The sequence below is a fragment of the Scomber japonicus genome, chromosome 21 (genome assembly GCF_027409825.1).
Source record: "Scomber japonicus isolate fScoJap1 chromosome 21, fScoJap1.pri, whole genome shotgun sequence".
NCBI lineage: Eukaryota > Metazoa > Chordata > Actinopteri > Scombriformes > Scombridae > Scomber > Scomber japonicus.
In genome coordinates this window covers 12,774,632-12,797,167 of record NC_070598.1, presented here as the reverse complement: position 1 = coordinate 12,797,167, position 22,536 = coordinate 12,774,632, and the positions used below count along the sequence as shown (strand labels likewise).

Below are 22,536 nucleotides of genomic sequence, written 5' to 3'. Positions count from 1 at the left end.
GAAATGGTTACGCTGCGGTCAACCAGTAAGCTTTCTCCTAACCTCACTAAGCCCCGCCCCTCGCAAACACTGCAACAAGTGCATTAAGATGCTCGCCAGCTCTCTCCTCCAAGAAAGACTCCTTCCAACTGGATTCCCCACCGAAATTACGAGCTTTTCTTGAGCAACTTCGATCGATATCCTATGATTCAGTATTTATTTTGTTCATTTCCTTGACTACCAACTAGTTTTGCCGGTTCGAGAAACGCACATCAAAAGCCACAGAGCTTGCGCAATTAAGAAGTTTATCAGTGAGTCAGTGAGTTAGCTCAAGTTGCTAGCTCGGTGTCAGCAAGTCGTTTGTCTCAAGATGTTGCGTTTGTACTAGTTAGCAGGAATAACGCAGCTATCCTGCTGTTTTTTGGCACCCGACATGTTTTTACGAGTGGACAATGAGTGCGAGGCAGCAAGCCGTGGGACCTCAGAGAAGCCACTTCATTATGGCTGAACAACAAAAACAGCTGCTCTGTTGATGTGAGAAAGAAAGGTCAGGAGGACAACATCAGCGACTATGAGCAGGGTGAGCTTTTTGTTTTTTGTTTTCCATTCAGCTGCGTAGAGACTTCATATTTCATTCATAGATAGCATAAGTTCTAATCAATACTTCAATCAATACTTTTTAAAATGTGTGCTTAAAGGTTCACATTACAGTTGTAGTGATTTTCTCCCTCTTCTGTTCTTGGTTGAAATGGGACTAGAGGGGGTTATTGTAGTGCATTACAGCCCTGGTTGTTATAGTGATGTGGGAGATGCCAGGCTGTACAGGGAGCTGGTGAAGGAGGGGCTGGGGACCAGCAACTACAAAGAGCTTTATGGCCGAAGAAAGTTAATTAATGCAGAAATAAATAAGCAGTTTGGCCCCGAGTTCTTTATGAGCTTAGAAAACTACTCAATGTAATCTCCTTTCATAGCTCCTTGTTTTCAGTCTGCTTCTTTCTTAGCAGGTAACATGGCTACACTTGTTGATTCTGCAGAGATCACTGCAGCTCAGTTCAAGGCTCCTGAGATGGACTTTTACACCAGAGATAAAATCTAGTGTCTAGATTTCATTGTTTAATACTCCTCCTCAGTTCAGAGTCCGCTACTTTTACAGTGTGCTTAAATCATATATATTTTTTAACATTATGACTAAACAACTGCAATCTGATTTTACACTTAACTACTTTATCTTTCTTTCACAGCTGTATATCAGCCACAAGACATAAAATACCACACATACCCTGGAGATTTGTTTCCGTATTATGTATAATTAAATCTATAAAGCAGTGCTATCAATAAAAGGACATTTGCACTATTTCCAAGCCCAGAAACTGATGAGAAACCTTTTTTAAGAGTCTCAGATTCCTATATCTTGACAGATTTAAGCTCTTGAGAACCTTTCTGTTTCCATTCATTTTTAAAGTTGATGGAGCAGCCTTTTGGATTTTGTTATAGCTCTGTCAGGTTACACTGTTTGACTGGTGACAACGAGGCTCAGTGCTGTTTTGTCCTCTCTAAGCCTTGCACACTGTGTGGTGTTAGATTTCTGGTTGTCTGTCTCCATGACAGTCCGCCACAGATCAGGTGAGTAAGTGGCTGCCTGTATGACACTCCCAGGTCTGGCTTGTACATGTACTTCTCACGGTCTATGGAAAGGGGAGTGGTGTCATAATTTCTTCTTTTTTCTGCCAGATACAAAATGAGGAACTAGGTCATGGTCAAATATGAAACTCTACCCAGGAAACTTAACTGGTAATGTGGGTATGCTTACCTGATCAGTAATAAATCAGTGTTGCCATAAAGAGTGATTGCTGGTAATTTATGGTTTTGAGTTGAACACAAAAGAAGAAGCACATTCATTACAGATGCTGTCGAAGGAATTTTAGCCTTCATCTCTTAATTTCCATCCTTAAACATTTGACTGAACACCGGCCAAGTTACCCCCTACAGTCAAGTCCTGGTGGGCTGTTTACAAGCCTTTTGAGTGTCACTCTCAGTCAGTGCTGAATAGCGTAGTTGTCTCCCTGATTAGGATATCATGTGTAGATGAAACCAGTCCTCAACACAGACTGGTAAAGCTCTGCTAATCTGATTATTACTGGGATGGAAGAGGAATATAGGCTATACACACAAACATACACACTCCCATTCCCACACACTGTTCCCTTTTCTACTAGCTGCCACTTTTCATCTTGAAAAAGCGATTGTACAGTCAGTTACAGACCGTTAACAAGCACTCAGGCTAAAAAGATTTTGACGTGAGTTCAAATGTTTAATTCAGAATTTTGTCAAGTGTTGGTTAATCTTGCCAGCTGCTTATGCAACCTCAAACAAGAACTCATCTTTTTCTTGTTGCCCCATACAGTATGTTCAGCTCAGGTTTCACAGAAGCTGTGCTACACACACAAACTACAACTATGCTAATCAGCTAATCTGCTCTTTAAAATAATATGTGTTGTTGTTTAAGCACATCCTTGAAGTATGTCTTCCTTGCAGCTTTCATTCGTCTAGGCAAATAGACAACTAGAGTGAATTTACAAAAGAATGACATGAGTGTTGCTCCGGTGTGGCTGTGTCTGTCTCAGGGTAAGCCAGAGAATGGAAAATGACAATATTTTCCCTTGATACTCTCTGTCTGGCGGTCTTTTAATTAAATGCTCAGTTCATTCTGGTCTAATGAGCTTTATCCTAGCCTCAGGCAAGACATACCTCTGCAGAGGTGAACTATGGGTAGGGGGTCATTTATGTGTTTATGACTTCTTACATAATCGCCTGGGTTTTCTAGCCAAACAGGAAGGGAGTCAGTGATTGAAATGCTTTCTTCCTTCCCCAGGCATGCACATGGTCATGGGACGTGCACTTTGAGAAAGGATGCTCAAACTAATTGCGTGTCTGTTTTTGGAGTGCATGCTTTTTACCTTTGTGTACATGTTTATGTATTTGGGTGCGTGTTCATCCTCGTCTCTGGGAGAATAATCTGAGGCAGGCTCCAGCTGGCTCCAGCTGGCTGCCATGTGTGTGTGGGGGGGGACTCCTCCCTGAGCTCTTAATTAACTCTGGACCAGGGCCTCAGCGTGCCGCTCCCATCCACTACTTAGCAGGAAGAAGCCGGAGAGCTGCAGTGATCCTACTACGCAGTACAGCAGAGTAAAGATGATAGAGTAAAGTTTAACATAGTAAAAGTGACCTGCATTCACAGACCTTAGGGCGTAACATACACGTAAGTAATTCTGTCTGGATTTTGCAATTAGCATGGCTATAGAAATGGCTGTAGTAGATTCTTTTTTTGTTAGATATTTTATTTGCATAGTTTATTTCTCTGTCCCCTCAGAAAGAAAACAATGACAGAATTTAAAATCTAATCTCTGATCTCAACTTTTTAGATATTACTTGAATAAAATGAAAGATTTCCTCAGATTTATTACTTTTAGTACAATGTAGTCCTGTACTTTGGTTGTTATTTGTATTCTGGACACTACAGGAATGAAGTACCTTAAGAAAGAAGCAGTACAAGATAGAGTAGATTTATCTGTTGTTTCCCATTTAAAAAAATAAATAAATAAAAATACAGTGTTTGTCGAACAGGTGATTCTGCTGTGTACATCAAAACTAGCATTGCCGTTGAGTTTAATGCATTTAAGGAAGCTCGAATTTTATGGCTTTTATAAAATTATAGTTCTTAAAGGGTATTGTTTAGGAACTAATATACTGGAAAATTGTAAACCATCATATTGCATATATAATGTTTGAAGTCACTCTTGCCTCTTTGTGAAAATGGTCACCACCTGTGTCAGCTTGGTTCTGACTAACAGCACTGCCAAGTATTAGCGAGTGCCAACTGTCACAGTCCAGTTGGCGCCAAGTGTGGGGTGAAGGCATAATGGTGTTGAAGGATAGTGCAGTTGGTAGAATGGCTGATAGCAGGACGTAGGTATTCAAAACAAAAATGAGCCCCTGCTCATAGGAGATAGGAGAGGACATTCCTCTCCTATCTCCTATCTTTCTGCTTGCTAAATAGATGGACTAATTGATCCCATTTATTTCCAGTTTCTGCTCAACGGGATTCATCAGTGGCCGAGGAGCAAAAAAGTACAAGAAGACAATTCAGCATAGATTTGAAAGCAGCACATTGTTCAAGAAGGGTGTTTACTGTCTGTCAACAGCGGTGCTTGGCAGCGGTGGCTCTGTGTTTACATAAGTGTTCAGCGTGATGGAGGGAGCTGGTTGAAGTGACAGCAGATTCCACAGAGAGTTTGACTGAGAAAGCCCATCTGTTGCTGAACATGCACGGGGATGGGAGGCATGGGAGCCTTCCAGGATCCCTCTCAACTCCCAGCCGGTCCACACAGCAATCAGTGGAAGCAACACTGCTTTCAAACCTTTAAAAACAGATTGGGGGCTGAGCAATATTTACAACATTTTTAAGCATTATTAGGAGGATTACATAATAGTTTTCTGCTAGAAATGTTGTTAAACCGTAGTGATGTGAATTGTTATGATGAAACATGTAAGCAACTTTGGCCTTGAATAATATGACTTGTAAATACTTTAGCTATATCATATTACTGCTGTACCTAAAACTATAGACAATGTCTAGTCTAATGCAGTGATAAACCTATTATTCAAATTTTGTTTTTATGACAAAGAAAGTCTCCTATACTTTGGACCATTCTGTTGTGAAAAAGGTCAAGTGGCTAAACTATTGATGCTTACTCATCCTGCCGACCATGCAGGAATACCTTTTTAATGAAGGAATGGTCAGGTGAAGTGTAGAAAATGTTGTTTGTTTTTTTCAGAAGAAACAAGTAATTTAACAAATATCAACCAAGTGTTCATATACACTTATGTTACTCTATTGGCATGCAGTTTCAGCCCAGTCATTTGTAATCAAATGGTTACTGGTGTTGGTTTGCTGGTTTGATATTTATTTGAGTCACTTTTTAGTTATACAGTGACCATAACACCAGCAAACACAGCTTAATCCAGTCATAACAGAGACTTTGAAATAGGCATTGTGAAGGAGTTCTATATTCACAGACAATGAGAAATTGTGTATCAGTGGACCATTATGAAGGAACTGAAAAGTGTTGTTGATTTGAAGACCACACAGTCCTCCCCATTACAGCCACCTCATCATCTACGTAATCTGGAGAAAACTGGGCAATTTATTGCATTAATCACAATGGATTAGCAACTTTCATTGCTTAGTCACGCTCACAAAGCCTCACTTCAAAGGCTCAGCTGCATTAGCCACTGCCCTGAGTCATACACATACACACACACATGCGCACACGCGTGCACTCACGCGCGCGCACACATACACACACATACATACACACACATACAAAACTGAACTTAGCACAACTTCACCCCAACCTGGGCCTCAGCCCTCCTCAGACATTGAAATACAGCACCAAGGACAAATGCACGTAGTGTTCTCAGTGAAAAATGTCTGACTCCTCAGGACCCTGTGTACACTGAGAGATAGCCTGCTTTCTGTTTATCTGTGTGCCTCCCTTTCCAGAGAAAAATATACTGTAAACACTCTATAATTAATTCTCCCATCCCTTTAAGGGTATGTACAGGACTGTTCATGTTTATGCTTTCTCAGCAGTTTATAGTCACAGCCTTCCTTGAAAAAATATGCTGCAGTATACAATATTTTTCTTTTACTCAGTTTATTTGTTGAACAAATATAATCTATTTTTTCATGCCAACCTATAAGTAGGATCATCAAGGTATAAATGCTTAGCCCACTTGGCAGAAAGTCTTCTATATCACAACATGTAGAGGTCACTGAATTTATCTCTTTGGTTTTTGCAGGCAGAACAAAAGGACAGAGTCTTGTCCACAAGCGAAGACTCTCTCCCGTGCCACCACAACTCTAAAGCTGACCCAGTGATTCGGAGTAGGCCTCTCAGTGATTTATTCCCTTTCCAGAGTCATGCTGAGAGAAGTGCAGTCCCATATCTGCTGTCTGGGTGCAGCGCCCAAGTACAACCAATGACTCCAGGCTCTCTTGCCGATGAGAACCGATTGAATGGTATCAACTCCTCTGCCTGGTCCAACCCTGTTATAGCTCAAGCTGAAGGAAAGCCCCACTCCTCAAGAATAATGCGTCTTTTTTCTAGCTCAAAAAAGGGAGCTGTCCCTGCTCAGAGTCCAAGCACTGATAGTCCCACTTTAACCCACAGCAACGACAGCAGCAGCGGCCCCCAGTCTTGGTCTGGACTCCAAGGACTGGGCGTCATGGACTCCTTCAAAAAGCTGCGCTCCTCTGTGCTCCAGGGCATCCAGAGTAAAGGGGCAACCAACCATGATGGAGAGCATGGGCCTACATTCAATCAGGAAATGTCTAATGGCACAGTTGTCAACAACATTGACCCTCAGCTAGATGATCCAACGAATCATTTAAAGATTGCAGAAGGTGTCTCTGTGTCTAATGGAAATATTACTGGCCAAAAGATGGCTGGAATGAGTCAGTGCGGCTCAGACATTGAGGACTACGACGATGAGGAAAATGATGATGGAGATGGCCTCCAAAGGAATTCGCGCTTCTCAAGGAGTATCAGGAGAGCATATGGGGCAGGACGCATCTCTTTACTTGACATGGGGAATGGGAGACTAGCAGGGAGAAGCACAAATGAAACTACAGACACTCAAAAAGCAGATCAAAACTCTAAGGTCAATGCCCAAACAGAGTACACGAGTGAGAACACAAATGTGAAGGTGCTGAGCAGACTGAGCAAAAGTGCAGAGAACCTTCATATATTTAAGGCACCTTTCAGACGCAAAGCTCCATCTCCAGGCCCTCCTTCACAACAGGCACACCCCCAGAGGATGAGCACATCAAATGGGACGACAAACATCCAGAGGACAGCCAGTGCCTCCTCAGTGGACCTCCGAGGCCACGCTGATAGCCGCAGAAAGAGCCCTGTGAAGGCCAAGGGGCAGATGCTGAAGCTAGTAGGCAGCATGACTGATCTAACTGTCCGTCACAGACGAAGTCCCTCCCCCAGCCCTACTTCTCCACCTTCCATGTCACCCCTGACCCGTCTCCATGATGACTATTCCCGCCGTGTGCCTTGTCTAACAGCCAGTGAGCGACAGCGCCGGCCCTCGCCCGTCAGAGCTCGGGTTATGTCTGTTGAACACAACCCACTGATTCACCCAGAGCCGGAACATGACGTCAGTTCACAGCAGCACCAGGTCCTGGTCCCAGTTTCTTTGGAGCCCCCAGAGAGAACAGAAGAGACTTTTCCTAACACTGGTGTCTTAGCTCATTCAGAATCTTTCACTGTTGCAATAAGAAGTGGTAATAAACAGACAGAGAATACAGAATGCAGTTCATCTACACTCAGCCAAGAAGAGCTGTCACAAAGCCAAGAACAGGCGAGGTTCAACTCACTATCAGTTAAGGTAAGGGAGTAAATTGGCATGTACATAAAGATGGCAGGAATCTGTTGTGAAATAATCCAGTTTTCTTGGTATACAGTTGTATGGGGGGAGGGGGAGGGAGAGGGGGGGGATAAACTGTCATCATAAATCTGTCAGTAGTACCTTTCTAATCCCCTGTAAAGTACGCTCCTTGCAGTACTTCAGATGCAGTGCACATATCCAAGTGCTTCCCCCATTCTTCAAAACATTTCCTGCAGTTATCTGTTGTCACCATTTCCAAAACCTCCCGCACTTCTTCCTGGATTTCTTCCATGGTGGCAAATCTTTCATCCCTTTCAAGGCCCAAATCAATTCTCACGCTACCTAGCAGCAAATCCTATAACTACACCCTTCTCCCATGCTATTGATGGCTTCTGGGAATTTTTGGGTCCCCCTTGTATATATTTATTTTTTTCTTTTAGCAGTCAATATTTTTCTACCTGATCCTCCCTGCTCATTGGCTCAGAAGATGCCAATAATCTGATATACTACAAGCCGGGACGTGTGTAATACAATAATGATGACATAAAGCTAAGATGTTATCTTTGTGCAGCTGGTCTGTTTGCATGCAGAGAGATACACTGTACTTCAACTTAAAGACAACAAAGCAGCAAGAAGTTTTACACTATCACATACTGAAAACGTCTATCATTACACTTGAAAGCAGGGCTTTAGAAATCAATAGGTCACAGGTTAGCTCTCTGTTAAGGTTTCAAAGAGGAAGTAAGCACTGGGAGAAAGAGGAAAGATTGAATCTCTTTATCATTTAGTGCAGCACAATCATTTAACAATCTTCTAATTGAGTGGCATTGACCCTTATCTTAGGAAATTAAAGGTCACTCCTCTAAGCAGTGATTTTATGAAGCAATCTTTTAAAATGGCATGATTCTAACCCATTGAGATAAGTTCTCGCATCTATGTGATATTTGTCAGGACGGTGCACATACGTTACAGCCTTAGCTATATATCATCCAAAGTCCCCTTAGATGTGAACTAAATAATCCCATTTTGCTTCGCCATCATTTTCCTATTGTGTTTGCCCTCTGTATGATATACTGACTTGTGCTGTAGCAGTGTCACATGCTGAAACCAACCGTTCTGTGCTGCCAAGCACACTGAAGGAGTAGACACAGTTAATGATTAGGCTTTGTTTATGATTAGTGGCCCTTGCGCAAAACAGCTCAATAGTCCTGTGTGTGTCTGGAAAGGTAGGCAGTAGCGAGGGAACTCAACCCCCGCTTTGCTTCTCCCCCTTCCCTCTTGCTTCCCTCCCTCTTACTGAAGCCCAATGGATCAAAGTCCAAAATCGTGTACACCGGGCCTAGGACAGCTAGTAGCACCAGCAGATAGACAAGACCATAATCACACAGTTATAATGAGATGTGTTTTGGTCTTAGTGTAGGATTTTGCCTTTTTAAAGATGAACTGAAAACATCTGATTTGTTTACTATAGAAGTCAGGTGGCTTTTACTGACCTTAAAATAATTAGGGACTAAGCACTGGGGACGCAGGCCTGTTTATATTTCACAATGGTGCTCGTCCCCTGTATGCCTTTTCAGTGTATATGCCGAGGAATGGACCCAGATGGAGAAAACCAAGAGGTGAGGTTTGATTGTCACTAGCTGACTAACAGACTTATGACAACAATTTCCAAATGAGTAACTGTTAACCAATATTTGACTGTCGAGCATACAATACATGCAGTATGATAACATTTAATTGTGGAATATTTGTGCTATTGCTGCTGCTGCTCTTGTTTGTATTTGATAAGCATGGGGGTTGGTTGTGTTCAGTGTGTGGAGTCAATCACTGTGTGAACCTGAATACTTTCACTTGATTATCAAGTTTCTCACGAGAATCCTGATAAAGTTCATTAAATAGTTTTGCCCTGATTCTTGTGGCTCTGCCTCTAGCTGTTTCTATTTGGTGCTTTTATAACAGATGTTCTTCTCTGTAGACATTATGTTCCAAGTCTCTGTATATTGCAGGTCATTGAACAGGAGAAGGTCAATATAACTGCCCTGATGGAGTTTGCAATTTTTTACCTTTGATCCCTAGGCGACATCAGATCACCAAGGACAAGAAACACTTCTCCAAACAGAGGAAGTCTCACCAACAACCAGCAGCAGCACCCCTCCCATCTCCCCAACATGTCTCTCCGACTCACCCACATCACCCACATCGCCCACATCGCCCACAGATGCAGCTGCGGCTTCCACAGAAACATCCTCCGTCAAGCCCAGACGAAGAAGTGGGCGCCCAAGACCTCGGCCAATCTCGGATTATGCACAGCTCATTTCCAGGAAGCACTCCATTCCAGAGGAAGTGGCAGAACGGCATGCCGGGGAAAGGACAGAAAATGCATCACCGCATAAAGACAGCAGTAGTAATGACAAGTGCGGGAATGGGGAAAGTCCTGAGAGCTGTACCATGAACGGCAACATTCAGGGCAGGAGGCAGCGGCCCATCTCAGTGATGGGAGTTGAGGATATGTTTTCTGCTGATGTGGAGGAGAAGGACAGCCTTCCTTCTGTAGGTTTTCACAGTTAAAAGAAGAATGAACTATTCATAAATGTTAATAGATTAATTGATTATTCCTATTGGCTTTGTTTAGACTTGAATCACTTGAATCCGAAGTGAGCTCTTCCTAAATCCCAGGATCTTTCTTTTTGTCCCTTCTGCAGTCCCTGTCACGGCCACCCATCCCCTCCCACCAGGTGCCCCCCTATCGAGGAGTGTCTGCCAGGTTCCGGCCCTCCACCCTCTCCCAGAGCACCCCCATCGGACTGGACCGCGTTGGACGGCGCAAACTTCACAGAGTGCTCAGCGGTGAGAACCTGGGGTGTTGATATGTGACAAAAGATCACAAGTTTTTGTCTGTAGGAAAGTTGAGTCTGGGAATGTTAATAAGGGTGTTGGAGGCAAATGTTGATACAGAGCCAGGTGTGGGTGTGCCTGCATCTGTGCCTTGTTTTTGTGGATTATCTAAATTTTGACACAACATTTTCGGATCCACACACAGTTTTGATAACGACTGTGTATGTGTTGCAGATGGTGTGTCTCAGTGCTCAGCAACACTTGATGACAGCGTGAGTGAGGAGGAGGAGGGCAGCTTTGATGAGCTGACTGATGTCACACCCCACCTCCAGCCAGGGGTGGAGCTCGCTGTGCTCAATGAGGTGAGGAGGGAAACTCACTTGTCACATTGCAACACTCGCTAACATCGTCTCCAAGAATGTGAATTAAATTTATGATGCAGCATGTATCTTGTTTTATGCGTGCCTGGGAACAGCCATGTGAAAATGTTCTCATGTTGGGTGTTTGCAAGATTTTGCCCCAGTTCAGTGCAACAGACATCTATTACAGTGTCCACAAGTGTAGACATAATCTTACATGGTAGACATGGGCTTTGCCTTCATGTAATTGCGTCTTTATCTTATCTGTTTGTGTGTGTATGTGTGTGTGTGTGCTCTACTCAGTGCATAAGCTCTGGCCAGACGGTGTATGCTGAGGCTCTCTGGGACCATGTGACCATGGAGGAGCAGGAGCTGGCCTTCAAGGCTGGAGATGTTATCCGTGTAGTGGAAGCCCCAGACAAGGATTGGTGGTGGGGCAGGGGGGCTGACAAGGAGGGCTGGTTCCCCTCCAGTTTTGTGCGGGTAAGTGGACTTCCTGACCTGTGTGTTTGACACATGTTTGCTCTCCAGCAGCACAGAAAAGATTTGCAAACTGGCTTAGCTCCAAACAAACCTCACCAGCCCTCTTAACACAGTGTGTGAAAGAGTTCAGACATCAGAGGTTCAGCTGGTTTCTGTGGTGACCGGTGCTGATTGACAGTTGAGTCTTAATTAGGCAGTCAGTGGTAACCATGGTGAGGTTATTTGATTGGCAGATGGGCATCTGCTGTGTAATTGCTTGTAGTTGAATCAATGTTACTGAACAGGAGCTGGTTAAACCTGCACATGTTGTTGCTGAAGTGATGCAGAGTAGAGTTTTTTGTAGATTAAATAGTTATTGTACTTCCTTTTGTAATTGCTGGAAATTACACTTAATTTCATGAAATCTTAAAATGAATGATTTGAGTGTTAAGCAACATATTTGTTTTACAGTTTAAGTAATTTTAAACTGGAAGAATTAATTGGGCTAAATATGTTCTGGAAAACTGATTCTGACTTGAAGTTAGCAAACTGACATATTTATGTGCCACTGTGTTTCAGGTGCGCGTGAACCAGGAGGACTCGAGTGCAGAAAGTGTGGAGAGTGTAGCAGACCAGGAAGATCCAACTCCCAGGGACACACACAGTGCCCAGCACAAGGAGCAGATGAGGACCAATGTGGTTCAGGAAATCATGAGCACTGAACGTATCTACATCAAGCACCTGCGGGACATCTGTGAGGTATGAGCCTCAGCAGGATCACAGCATTTTCTCAAGTTTTGTATCCAGTTGACATTTTTGTCTGTTCTAATAAATGTCAACACTCTTCACCATATTATTTATTCAAAATAAACCACATTTATATTTTAGAAATGACTTGAAAAAAGTCTAAATGCATTTTATACTAAAACATTTAATTCCACCATTCAGCACCTCCTGTTGGCCAGTATATGAAATGGTTTCATGACTCGTCACAGTGTAAATAATACTGGTTATTTGTATCTTCTCAGGGTTACATCCGTCAGTGCAATAAACACCCGGACATGTTCAATGAGCTGCAGTTGAAGACCATATTCAGCAACATAGAGGACATCTACAAGTTTCAGAGGCAGTTCCTTCGAGACCTGGAGAAGAAGTACAACAAAGAGCAACCTCATCTCAGTGAAATAGGATCTTGCTTTCTCCTGCAGGTAATGGCCACACTCAGTCTAATAACAGACCAATTTATTTACCTGATTCAGAAGTTGAAATTTTTCTGTTAATGTCTTTTTTTTCAAAGGGGGAGGGCTTTTCTATCTACTCAGACTACTGTAACACTCACCCAGCTGCCTGTGCAGAGCTGCAGCGCCTCATGAAGTCGGGGCGATATAAGCATTTCTTTGAGGCCTGTCGACTCCTTCAGCAGATGATTGACATTTCCATAGCTGGTTTCTTGCTCACACCCGTCCAGAAGATTTGTAAATACCCCCTGCAGCTGGGAGAACTGCTCAAGTACACCCCCAAAGACCACAGGTACACTGAGGCAAATTCATCACTTTACTACTTCACTTCTTGCACATATTGAGTAAACATTATATCACTGTTTACACAAGCATACAAAGACAGCACCTTCACTTCACTCCAGCGTACACCATTATCTTCTACCACCCTACACTAACATATATGACAGTGTATATAGTACATAGGCCCTAAGCCATCCAATTCAATATTGACACTGTTGCTTGCTGCAGGACCCAATTGTGCTTGTTGCTATGGATACACTTAACACTACAATAACACTGAGCACTTCCCTCGAAAGCTATAAGCAAGCAACTACTAATTCTTGTTTAAATAGCCTAGTATCAGGTACCATTAATCAATCAGTAACATCAATGATTTATTCATTCATCACAGGGATCTGTATTATGTCTCAAACTATTTCATCCTAAATAAAGAGCTCATCCTGGTGCCAGTGGTTTAATTATTCTCTTCTTCAAACTTCAGATGGAACCATAGTGTCACTGTGAATGGGAATGTGCTTTGTATTCTTTGTTTTTCTATGGTGGGCCCTATGCTCACTGTTCCCTGTCTTATTTATTGCAGTGACTACTGTGGAGTGAGCAAAGCATATGAAGCAATGAAGAATGTGGCCAGTCTGATCAATGAGAGGAAGAGAAGGCTGGAGACTATTGACACCATCGCTCACTGGCAGGTTGCCATTCTACACTGGGAGGTAATGATGACTATTAAAATGTCCCTCCAATCTTAATACTGACAATTGATTTATATATAGTTAGCTTTAAGAAAATTGTGTTGATTCTTTTGTTAATTATAAATGTTTTGACTCTTTGTGAATGCTTTTGTAAATGTGTTGTTGTAGGGACCTGATGTGCTAGAGCGCAGCTCAGAGCTGATCCACTCTGGTGAGCTTACTCGAGTAGTCCGGCAAGGTAAAATGCAGCAGCGCAGCTTCTTCCTTTTTGACCACCAGCTGGTCTTCTGCAAAAAAGATGTCCTGCGTAGAGACCTGCTCCACTATCGTGGACGACTGGATATGGACCAGACCGAGGTGCTGGACATGCCTGACGGGCGGGACTCAGACCTGGGTCTGACCCTAAAGAATGCGCTGCGCCTGCGCCACGCCTCCACTCTGGAGTTAATGTGTGTGCTGTGCTGCAGGAAGGCTGAGGACAAGCAGAGGTGGTTACAGGCCTTTGCCAAGGAGAGACACAGAATCAAGGAGGACCAAGAGATGGGTGAGTGTTGCTGAATTCCTTTCACTCATGATACAAAACAGTTACTGTGCTCAGATACCAAATAAAAGGTTAGCAGTGTTCAAAGAGGGGGTTGGTAGGAAATATTTTGACCTGAAGGTTTATGTGTATGTCTCTTCACAGGAATGGAGATCAGTGAAGAGCAAAGAAAACAGGCCATTGTCAATGCCAGAAGAGCCAAACACGGGAAGATCAAATGTAAAGAAAACACTTTTTTCTTCATGCTGTTGAGCCACTCTTTGTTTCATTTATTTTTATTTCTCATTCATAACTTTGATTTTCCTTTTGCCTGTCACTTTTTAGCCATAGGTTACGGCGGTCCCATCCCACCACACCAAAACCTTCACCCACTTCACCAGCGTCACATCACCATTCCAACCAGTGTGCCTCAACAGCAGGTCTTTTCACTGGCAGAGCCCCCAAAACGAAAGCCTTATCACCTGTTGTACAACATCACCCGCAGCGCCTTTTTCAAGAAATGAGCCTTTGCTCGCTCATCCTTTTTTTTGTCTGTGCATGTTCAGAGCACACCCAAACCGTCCTGAAGACTTTTTTTCTTGTATCTTCCTGCCTGTGAATGTACTGTCAGTTTTTTTTAGTGTCTCATGTGTGTCCCCTAATGTGTCTGTCTTTGTTGCATGTTGAAGTTCAGTGCCTACAATTTTAAAAGGGCAAGACAAAAGTGTTAAAATACTGACTCTCGTCTGTTTTGTTATGTGTTATGTTGTGTTTAAGATGCTGCTCACTCAAGTTCAAGAGACCCTGCCCCTTGTCTTATTAATTCCAGCTGAAAGATTTTTTGTTTTTTTTGTTAATTTTGACAATGATGTATATTCTGCTTTTATGTTGACAAACCTAGTTTTAGTCAATTTCACAAAGGCTGGACCCTTACTCTTCTTTCAAGTCTGTCACCTCTGAGCACAACAGCCAGAGGATAAACACTTTGACTTCCCTGTTAACACTGTAAATAAAACTCTTGTACAAACGTACCAAATGTTGTCTCTTTAAAACTATTTTATTATTTTCTTTTGCAATTAGCCTTTTGTTTGTTCCTTTTTACTGCGGAACAAATAGACTTCATTGTAACCGAGGCATGCTGAATCGTGAATTAGGTAAAAGCTAGCAAGAGAAGTTAATGAATGAAACATTATCCATAGGACTGAAGGAGGTTCGTTGCCATCAGTGAGCTCCCTGTTTCTCCACCACTCGCCTGTGCTGAAGGATCTGGTTTCACACACCTGCTAGCTGTGCATGTAAAGCAACATTGTGCTGAGTGACTTTATGTGTGTCTGTGTCTGTTGCTGCCTTTTTAAACGTCTGTTTTTGTTCTGAAGGGAAAGAGAATGGATCTTAAAAATCTGAAATCAAGAATTAGATGATAGAGGCCTGAAGGGATGCCTGTGTCATGGGAGCAGAGCGTGAGGAGAACGAGCAGACGCACAGAGACGATGCATCTCAACAGGGAGTTGCTAGCGTAAGTAACGTACAGTGTTTCCTTGAGTTAATTTTCTTCTAGCAGTGACATATAGTTAATTTTTTTTATGTATTAAGTTGCATTTTAATCAGATTTGTTACTGTTTCTCCAGATTAAATGTCAGGAGTCATCTATTTACACATCTAAAATTTAAAGTAGCATCAGTTGTCATGCTGCTTGATAAAATACATGTAAAATGGATCAAACATTTCTTTTCTTTTGGGAGTCTTTACGCTGCTTGCTTGTGATGGATTGAGTACCACTTGTGTACAGTATGGGATAACAATGAATGAATAATATATGTGCATTAGGTAACTCAATAAGTGCCAAGCTCTGCATCTGATGGAGTCACTGTAGCTCTTAGGCAACAGGATGAAGTGACCAACATTATTACCAGCAGACATATTGTACATCATTGTTGGAAGATTAACAGCAAATTGTGACACTTTCATTTAGCTTTATCACAATTTTTTTTCCTCTTTTGAATTCTGGGATATATGAAAACCGTTGAAACACATTGTATTGATTTAACATTTTGTTCAGCCTGCTGTAATGTCAACTAGCTGACCTGGATAAAAGGCAGTGATAAGAGAAGCATGGCACCAGCAGGGTTATACCGCCTTGATGATTTTCCAGTAATTCAACCTGCTTATTGTCCTCAGAGCCACAAACATGCTGGGTGCTATTTTGTTCCAACACTGAATCCTGAGGCCTTTAATATTCTTGTGAAGGGAACAAATAGTATCAAGAGACACTTATTTAGACACTTAGTTATTTTCTTCGAATCATTTCAACATCATTGAACCTGTCCCTATTAGAATCAGGACAGATCGAAGTGACAACTTGAAAGGGCGCATACAATTTAATGCTTCTGAGATTGTGCTCCTCCTCTTTTCTGGTTGTAGATTACAGATGTGTCTGTGGAGGTGGCTACAGTGGACCACTCTCTGCAGAAGCTCCGCAGGAAGTACAGGAGGCGAAGACGGAAGCCCGGGGCCCTCAAGAACCTGTGGACCCGTCTTTTGAATGTCCAGCACATCGCTCTCATCATCGCAGCGGTGGTGTTTGTGGTGGTGGTGATCGTGTGGTCACTGCTGTGGGTCTTTATTTGTAAGTATACATGATGCAACTTAATGTAAGAATCTTTACACTTTCCTTTAGTTATTAGGCTTAATCTGTACATTCTCATTACACCATATATCTTTTTGTCATATGTAGTACTACCAACCGATTTTCTGTAGTTCGCAGAGAAAGCAACAGTGGAGCATATTTTGCTGGGATGTTCCGTGTCGCCAACGTGGAGTTTATCCCAGAGTACCGTCAGGCTGAGTCCCATGAGTTTGTGTCCATGGCGAGCAAAATACAGCATGTGGTACGTCTTGGTGTCACTCTGCTGAACATCAGGTTTAGGAACTGAACATCAGGAGTGTTTCGTACTGATTGCTGGTGTGTTACAGGTGAGCAGTGTGTACAAGATGTCCCCGGTCTCCAGGCTGTATAAGCAGGCTGTCATTTCAGACCTCAGGTACAATTCATCATCATGTAACAAAATCACAACATATCTTACTGAAGTGCTGCATTAACCCCCCTGGTTAATTCAAGCTGTTCCCTCATTCAGTAACAACAATAAGGGCGGTGTGTTGGTGCATTTCTGGATGGTGTTTGTGGTCCCTCGTCTGAAGAGCCCAGCGGTGTGTGAGGAGTGTGTAGGAGTCATTCTCAGAGACTCCATACTCACCAGCCTAAAGAACAGGTCCTCTGTAGGCTACCTGCTGGGTCTCCCAGTCGATATAGACTCCATCCTCATCAATGGTGGGTCTGTGTGTCTGTCTGTGGATCCCATGTTTCTTTATCAGTGTGTACTCTTGGAGAGATTGACTTTTATGTCCTCTTGCAGCTGTCCTGCGCTCAGATTATACATCAAATGCAGCAGGTAGGCTAAAACACCTCAGTAAGGCGTGGCAAATCACATGTTTCACTGTGTTTGAGATAGTCTTGAGTATATTTTGCTCTTCTCCTAGGCTCACAGTGTGTAGATAAGATGTATGCCAACATTCCTGGGGTGAGGGTCTCTTTAAACGTCTTTTCATCATGGGGTGGTGTAAGTTGCCATGTAAAGCTCACTGCTGTTCCTGGCTCCCTCATCCGTCTGACTGTGACCTCGTTCCTCATTGAGCCCAGCGACTGTGTGAATGACGCCCTGACTGTGTATGATGCTCTGCTGCCCATGAGAGGGCGCATTCTGCACAGGTGAGTCTGCAACTTTCATTGGACTAGAGATTTCCCTCTTTATGTTAATAGAGAAGGTTGTTTCCTCCAAGAAAATATAATGGGTTTTTTTTGCTGCAGGCTGTGTGATCCAGTGTCCAGCTCCTTCTCCCTGGTGTCTACCTCCAATGTCATGCTACTGTCCTTCAAAATGACTAATGGCAACAAGAACTTCAGAGGATACTTTGAGGCCATCACTGAAGAAAGTATGACACATTTATTTACAACAGTTTCATTATTATTTAGAGATGACTTACAGATTTAAAAAAGTAAACTCATTTGTGTAGAAAGAAATGTGTTTTTGCTTTTTTTCTATGCTTTTAATCATTTCAGGCTTCCTCAGATGTATCTAAAAGTCCTAAAGCAGAATGATCATATTTGTAGTGCTAACCTATAGGCTCTGGTGCTGTCTCTCTGGTGTTATCTCTCTGCTAGTGTGCGTGTCTGACATTGAAACTGCATTAGACCCTGACATCACTGGTCAGATCTTCAGCCCCTTCCACCCGAGCCTGCTGCCTCCTCAGTGCTCGTGCACCTGGAGGTTTCAGGTAGGGTACACTCACACACACACACACACACACCAACAAGCACACATACATGACTTGCACTCATTAGTGAATTGAAATAGTTTGCAGTATCTGTGTCTTCTGTTTTTATTTTTTATTATAGACCCCTAACTCTGCTTTAGGAGTTGCTCTGCAGTTTGAGAACTATGTACTGAAACCAAAGGATATGAAGGGCTGTGACCACGGCTGGTGGAAGGTTAATGAGATCATGTATGTATATGTATATAGGCTTCATTGAAAAATCAAATCCAATATAAAACTTAAAGCATGCTTTACCTATAAAAGTATCTACAACCTTTCATAATGTCTCCCTAATATAGAAGAAATCATCTTTATTACGTAGTGGATGTATGATTTAAAACGGTCTTAATTTGTGTGTGCATAAGACGCTCTGATGAAGGTTCCTCTACCCTCACAGTTTCTGTGGCACCTATGTGGGACACCGCACAGTGTTTCGGATCGCTGACAACAACCCAGAGGTGGAGTTTCGTTGCAGCTCGCGCAGCTCTGATCACCCTTTTCAAGCGTCTTACAGCAGCTACAATATCAGCCAATGTAAGCACTACAGGGCCAGAGCATGAGTCAGGATGCAGTGTGGGAAACAATGGATTATAAGTGCCTATTTGGATCTGTTTGTTTGCATGCATTCTGACACACCTTATTTTTCCCTTCATCTTACTTTTTGCAGACCATATGTCAGTCCTAACCTCTCTCCCCACCCTTGTGTCCACCAGCCTGTCCAGACAGTCACTTCCTGTGCTCTACAGGACTGTGTGTGGAGAAGAGTCGACGCTGCGACGGTCTGGACGACTGCCATGATGAAAGTGATGAGGTCTTCTGCTGTAAGTTGTGCTACAAGTTACAGCTTTGTTCTTATTATCAGGAAATATTACTCTTTTAATTGAATGTTTAATTGGCTCAAGAAGTCAGTCACGCATTGGAAACATGTTGCTTATTTTCACAGCGAGGCCCACTAAGCACTGTGGTGGCAACAGTCCAATGCATCCTTTGTTTGTGTGCAATGGAGAGACAGATTGCACCAACGGAATAGATGAGATCAACTGCACTCAGGGTATGAAATTAGCATTTTCTTTAAAACAAACGTGTGCCGATACCCTCTCATCTGAGAACCAGTAATGAATGTGTTCTCTTTTTTTGGGCCAGAAACGACCTGCTCAGCAATCAACTATCAGTGCAGCAGTGGCTCCTGCATCCTAAAAAAGAATGCAAAGTGTGATGGTGTTCCTGACTGTCAGGACCATAGTGATGAGGAAGACTGTGGTGAGCGCTCACATTACTGGCCCCATGCTCACAACTTCAAGACACTGTGACAAGAAAACAGTTATTTCTCCAAAAATATTCCCACAGATTTTTGAACAATCCTAATTCTACTCTTCTCTTCATATAAATCAGTCACATCTTTAAACTACCTTCAATGCCAACATGTTTAGGGGCCATGGTTTAAGGCACTACTGGTAATTCTAAAGAGGATAGTATGTTTTTATTTTAAAGAATTCAGATTCATCTCAAAATTATACACAGAACAACTTTGAAACTTATGCACAGCAAGTAAAGAACCAGTTTCAGACTGAAATAAGTTTAATTGTTGATTCAAGACATAGAAATGTTGTTACCTTCGAACTTCAACTTAATTATAATCACATTATTTGTCTGTCTCATTAACATCACGTCCCAGCTGACTGACCTATTAATGAAGTTGCTGGTACACAGCCACCACGCTGCTAATTCTCTGCCTTTGTGTAGTTTCATGAGAAAGTTGTTGTTATTTTATAATCCACTGGGCCGGGTGCTCCAAACCTGCTGACCTGCAGCACTGAGGTGACCCTGCTGTAATAGATCTCTCTGTTTTCACTTATTGTATCACAATGAGGTCTCTAGGTGATTGGAGCAGGCCTGTCTTTGATCACTCACTGATACCGGGCACACATGCACGTGTGTGTGTGTGCACCAAAGCTCTTACTTTTTAATAAGGCAGCAGCAGACTTGTCTGTCATGGTGATGACTCAGCATAGGTGTACCCACTGTATACTCATGCTGATGCATGCAGATTTCCTAACGGCACATAATAAAAATTATAGAAATAACATGTATTGTTTTGTTTCTCTCACTAAGGGACACTCCTTCGCAGTTAACTGCGATGTGATGATGTAACATACTGTATATGTGTTTATATATACACCAATCAAGGCCAAATAAACAGACATTTTGCACATCCACGCACAAAAACCATGCTCCTCTATGTAGAGCTAATCCAGCAAAATCATACCAGCACAGAATTCATCACTCTGTTCTCTGCAGCCTGTGGTCGTCCGTCCCCAGTGAAGAGAGTGGGGTCATCTACAGGACCCCAGCGCATTGTGGGTGGAGTCAACTCTGTGGACGGAGAGTGGCCTTGGCAGGTCAGCCTCCACTTTGCTGGTAACCTGTACTGTGGCGCCTCTGTCCTTACCTCTAATTGGCTTATCTCAGCTGCTCACTGCTTCAGCAAGGAAAGGTCAGTCACCCTGATAATTAATTGAATGTTGTTTCATGCTGTATATTCTGTATGTGACAACCTCAGAGTCAAAACACTGAGCGGGCGTACATTAAATGATCAGGCAGTATAACTGCCTGAAACAAATCATTGAGTGCTGCCCTCACCACAGTTGCTGGGAGCATTTTCACATGAAGGATTTTTAGAGGTCTATAGATGTAGAAGTGCAAATTTTCACAAGAAAAAGCAAAAATTAAGGATCAAATTAACTGATAATTTTATTAGATGTAAAAAATAATAAATGTCAAATTGAAAATGAAGTAAAGACATAATTTATTGCCAGAAGACCATCAAGATTATCTTGTCTGGTAATTATTACTAAATAAGTAGCAGATTTGTACTTGATATATAATAAAAGTATAGTGAGTGGTTTTATAAGGACAAATAAGGACAGTACAATTATTACTGGTAATTAATTACTTTTTGAATAGTTACTACCATAATAATCAGCACGTAGTTATGATATATTTGAATCATATAAAGAAGTAAAAGGAATATAAAATAGAAAAAATATATCACAAATCAACTCTACAAAGTTTGACTCTGCAAAATCTCCTTCAGTTTCTCTGACCTATGACCCCACAGGCTGTCTGACCCCCGCTACTGGAGCGCCCATCTCGGCATGCTGACACAGGGCAGTGCCAAACACGTGGCAGAGATCCAACGGATAGTGGTGCACGAGTATTATAACGCGCACATGTTTGACTACGACATCGCCCTGCTGCAGCTAAAGAAGCCCTGGCCTCCCTCCCTCAGCCCGCTGGTCCAGCCTGTGTGCCTGCCAGCCCCTTCCCACACAGTCACAGACAGCCACCGCTGCTTGGTCACTGGGTGGGGATACCGCTCTGAGGAGGGTGAGCTGTTCCTCAGATAAAGTCACTGACTTTTATGATCTAAGATACTTATAACAAACCTAAAAAGACAATTGCCCGAACCCTCAAAACATCACAAACCTAATGTTACATATTCAGACGGGCCAATGAGGGGATCGCAGAGAATGCAACCAAACCAATGATACACAATTATACTTTCTAACACTTTACTATTAACTATAAACATAAAACACCAATTTTCACTTTTCTGTTGGTCATGATGCTGCTGTATTTGTTTAACTCCGCTGTGAATCTGCTACATATTGGCCCCTGCAGATAAAGTGCTGCCCTCAGTGCTGCAGAAAGCAGAGGTGTCCATACTGAGCCAGACTGAGTGTAAGAAGAGCTACGGACCTGTCTCACCACGCATGCTGTGTGCTGGGGTCGCCTCTGGAGAGCGGGACGCCTGCAGGGTGAGCTCCCACCTGACTGAATCTCTCAAAACTGCCTACATTTTAATTTATATGTAATGTATACTTGTGAACATGAGCTCATTCATCAGCCTCTGTATTCTCTTTTTTTTGTCTTTTATGTGGATGAATTACATCTCAGGGGGACTCAGGGGGTCCTCTGTCCTGTCAGGCGCCAGGCGGGGGTCGCTGGTTCCTGGTTGGCATTGTCAGCTGGGGGGCGGGCTGCGGCAGACCAAACCTACCTGGGGTCTACACCAAGGTCAACAAGTTCACCTCCTGGATTTACAGCCATATCAACTGACATGATAAAAAGTCTCATTCATCCTCTGCTAGCTTATGTTTACATATTCTGTTGCTCACACCAAATAATAAAAAGCATTATCAGATACTGGTGTCCTCTGTAAAGCCTTTCACTGATATTACAAGGTGCTAATAATGTTTGACTCAAAGAGATGGCCTCAATAAAGATAAATATTGTAAACCTCTTCAGGTATCTGTGCTATCTGTTGCATAATAATAGACAAG

General features: G+C 42.7%; 2 protein-coding genes across 4 annotated transcripts; both read left to right on the top strand.

Moving 5' to 3' along the window:
* Positions 1-167: 167 nt before the first annotated feature.
* On the top strand, positions 168-14,847 carry spata13 (spermatogenesis associated 13). Of its 3 annotated transcripts, XM_053342463.1 has the most exons (13): positions 168-559; positions 5,842-7,437; positions 9,514-9,987; positions 10,140-10,284; positions 10,507-10,634; positions 10,935-11,114; positions 11,673-11,852; positions 12,122-12,301; positions 12,391-12,623; positions 13,194-13,323; positions 13,471-13,846; positions 13,988-14,062; positions 14,168-14,847. In XM_053342463.1, the coding sequence occupies exons 1-13, from the start codon at positions 551-553 to the stop codon at positions 14,344-14,346; spliced, it is 3,885 nt and encodes a 1,294-aa protein (XP_053198438.1). In that variant the 5' UTR covers positions 168-550; the 3' UTR covers positions 14,347-14,847. The 3 variants fall into 3 exon arrangements, with proteins under 3 accessions (XP_053198438.1, XP_053198439.1, XP_053198440.1); XM_053342464.1 differs by lacking the exons at positions 168-559; positions 5,842-7,437 and adding an exon at positions 8,551-9,056; XM_053342465.1 differs by lacking the exons at positions 168-559; positions 5,842-7,437; positions 9,514-9,987 and adding an exon at positions 8,556-9,056.
* Positions 14,848-16,602: 1,755 nt separating this feature from the next.
* Positions 16,603-22,474, top strand: tmprss7 (transmembrane serine protease 7). Its single transcript, XM_053342400.1, has 16 exons — positions 16,603-16,710; positions 16,796-16,863; positions 16,957-17,150; positions 17,236-17,271; positions 17,360-17,588; positions 17,688-17,812; positions 18,042-18,154; positions 18,276-18,382; positions 18,591-18,727; positions 18,907-19,014; positions 19,137-19,244; positions 19,337-19,453; positions 20,492-20,687; positions 21,312-21,580; positions 21,875-22,011; positions 22,151-22,474. The coding sequence occupies exons 1-16, from the start codon at positions 16,618-16,620 to the stop codon at positions 22,310-22,312; spliced, it is 2,199 nt and encodes a 732-aa protein (XP_053198375.1). The 5' UTR covers positions 16,603-16,617; the 3' UTR covers positions 22,313-22,474.
* Positions 22,475-22,536: the final 62 nt, after the last annotated feature.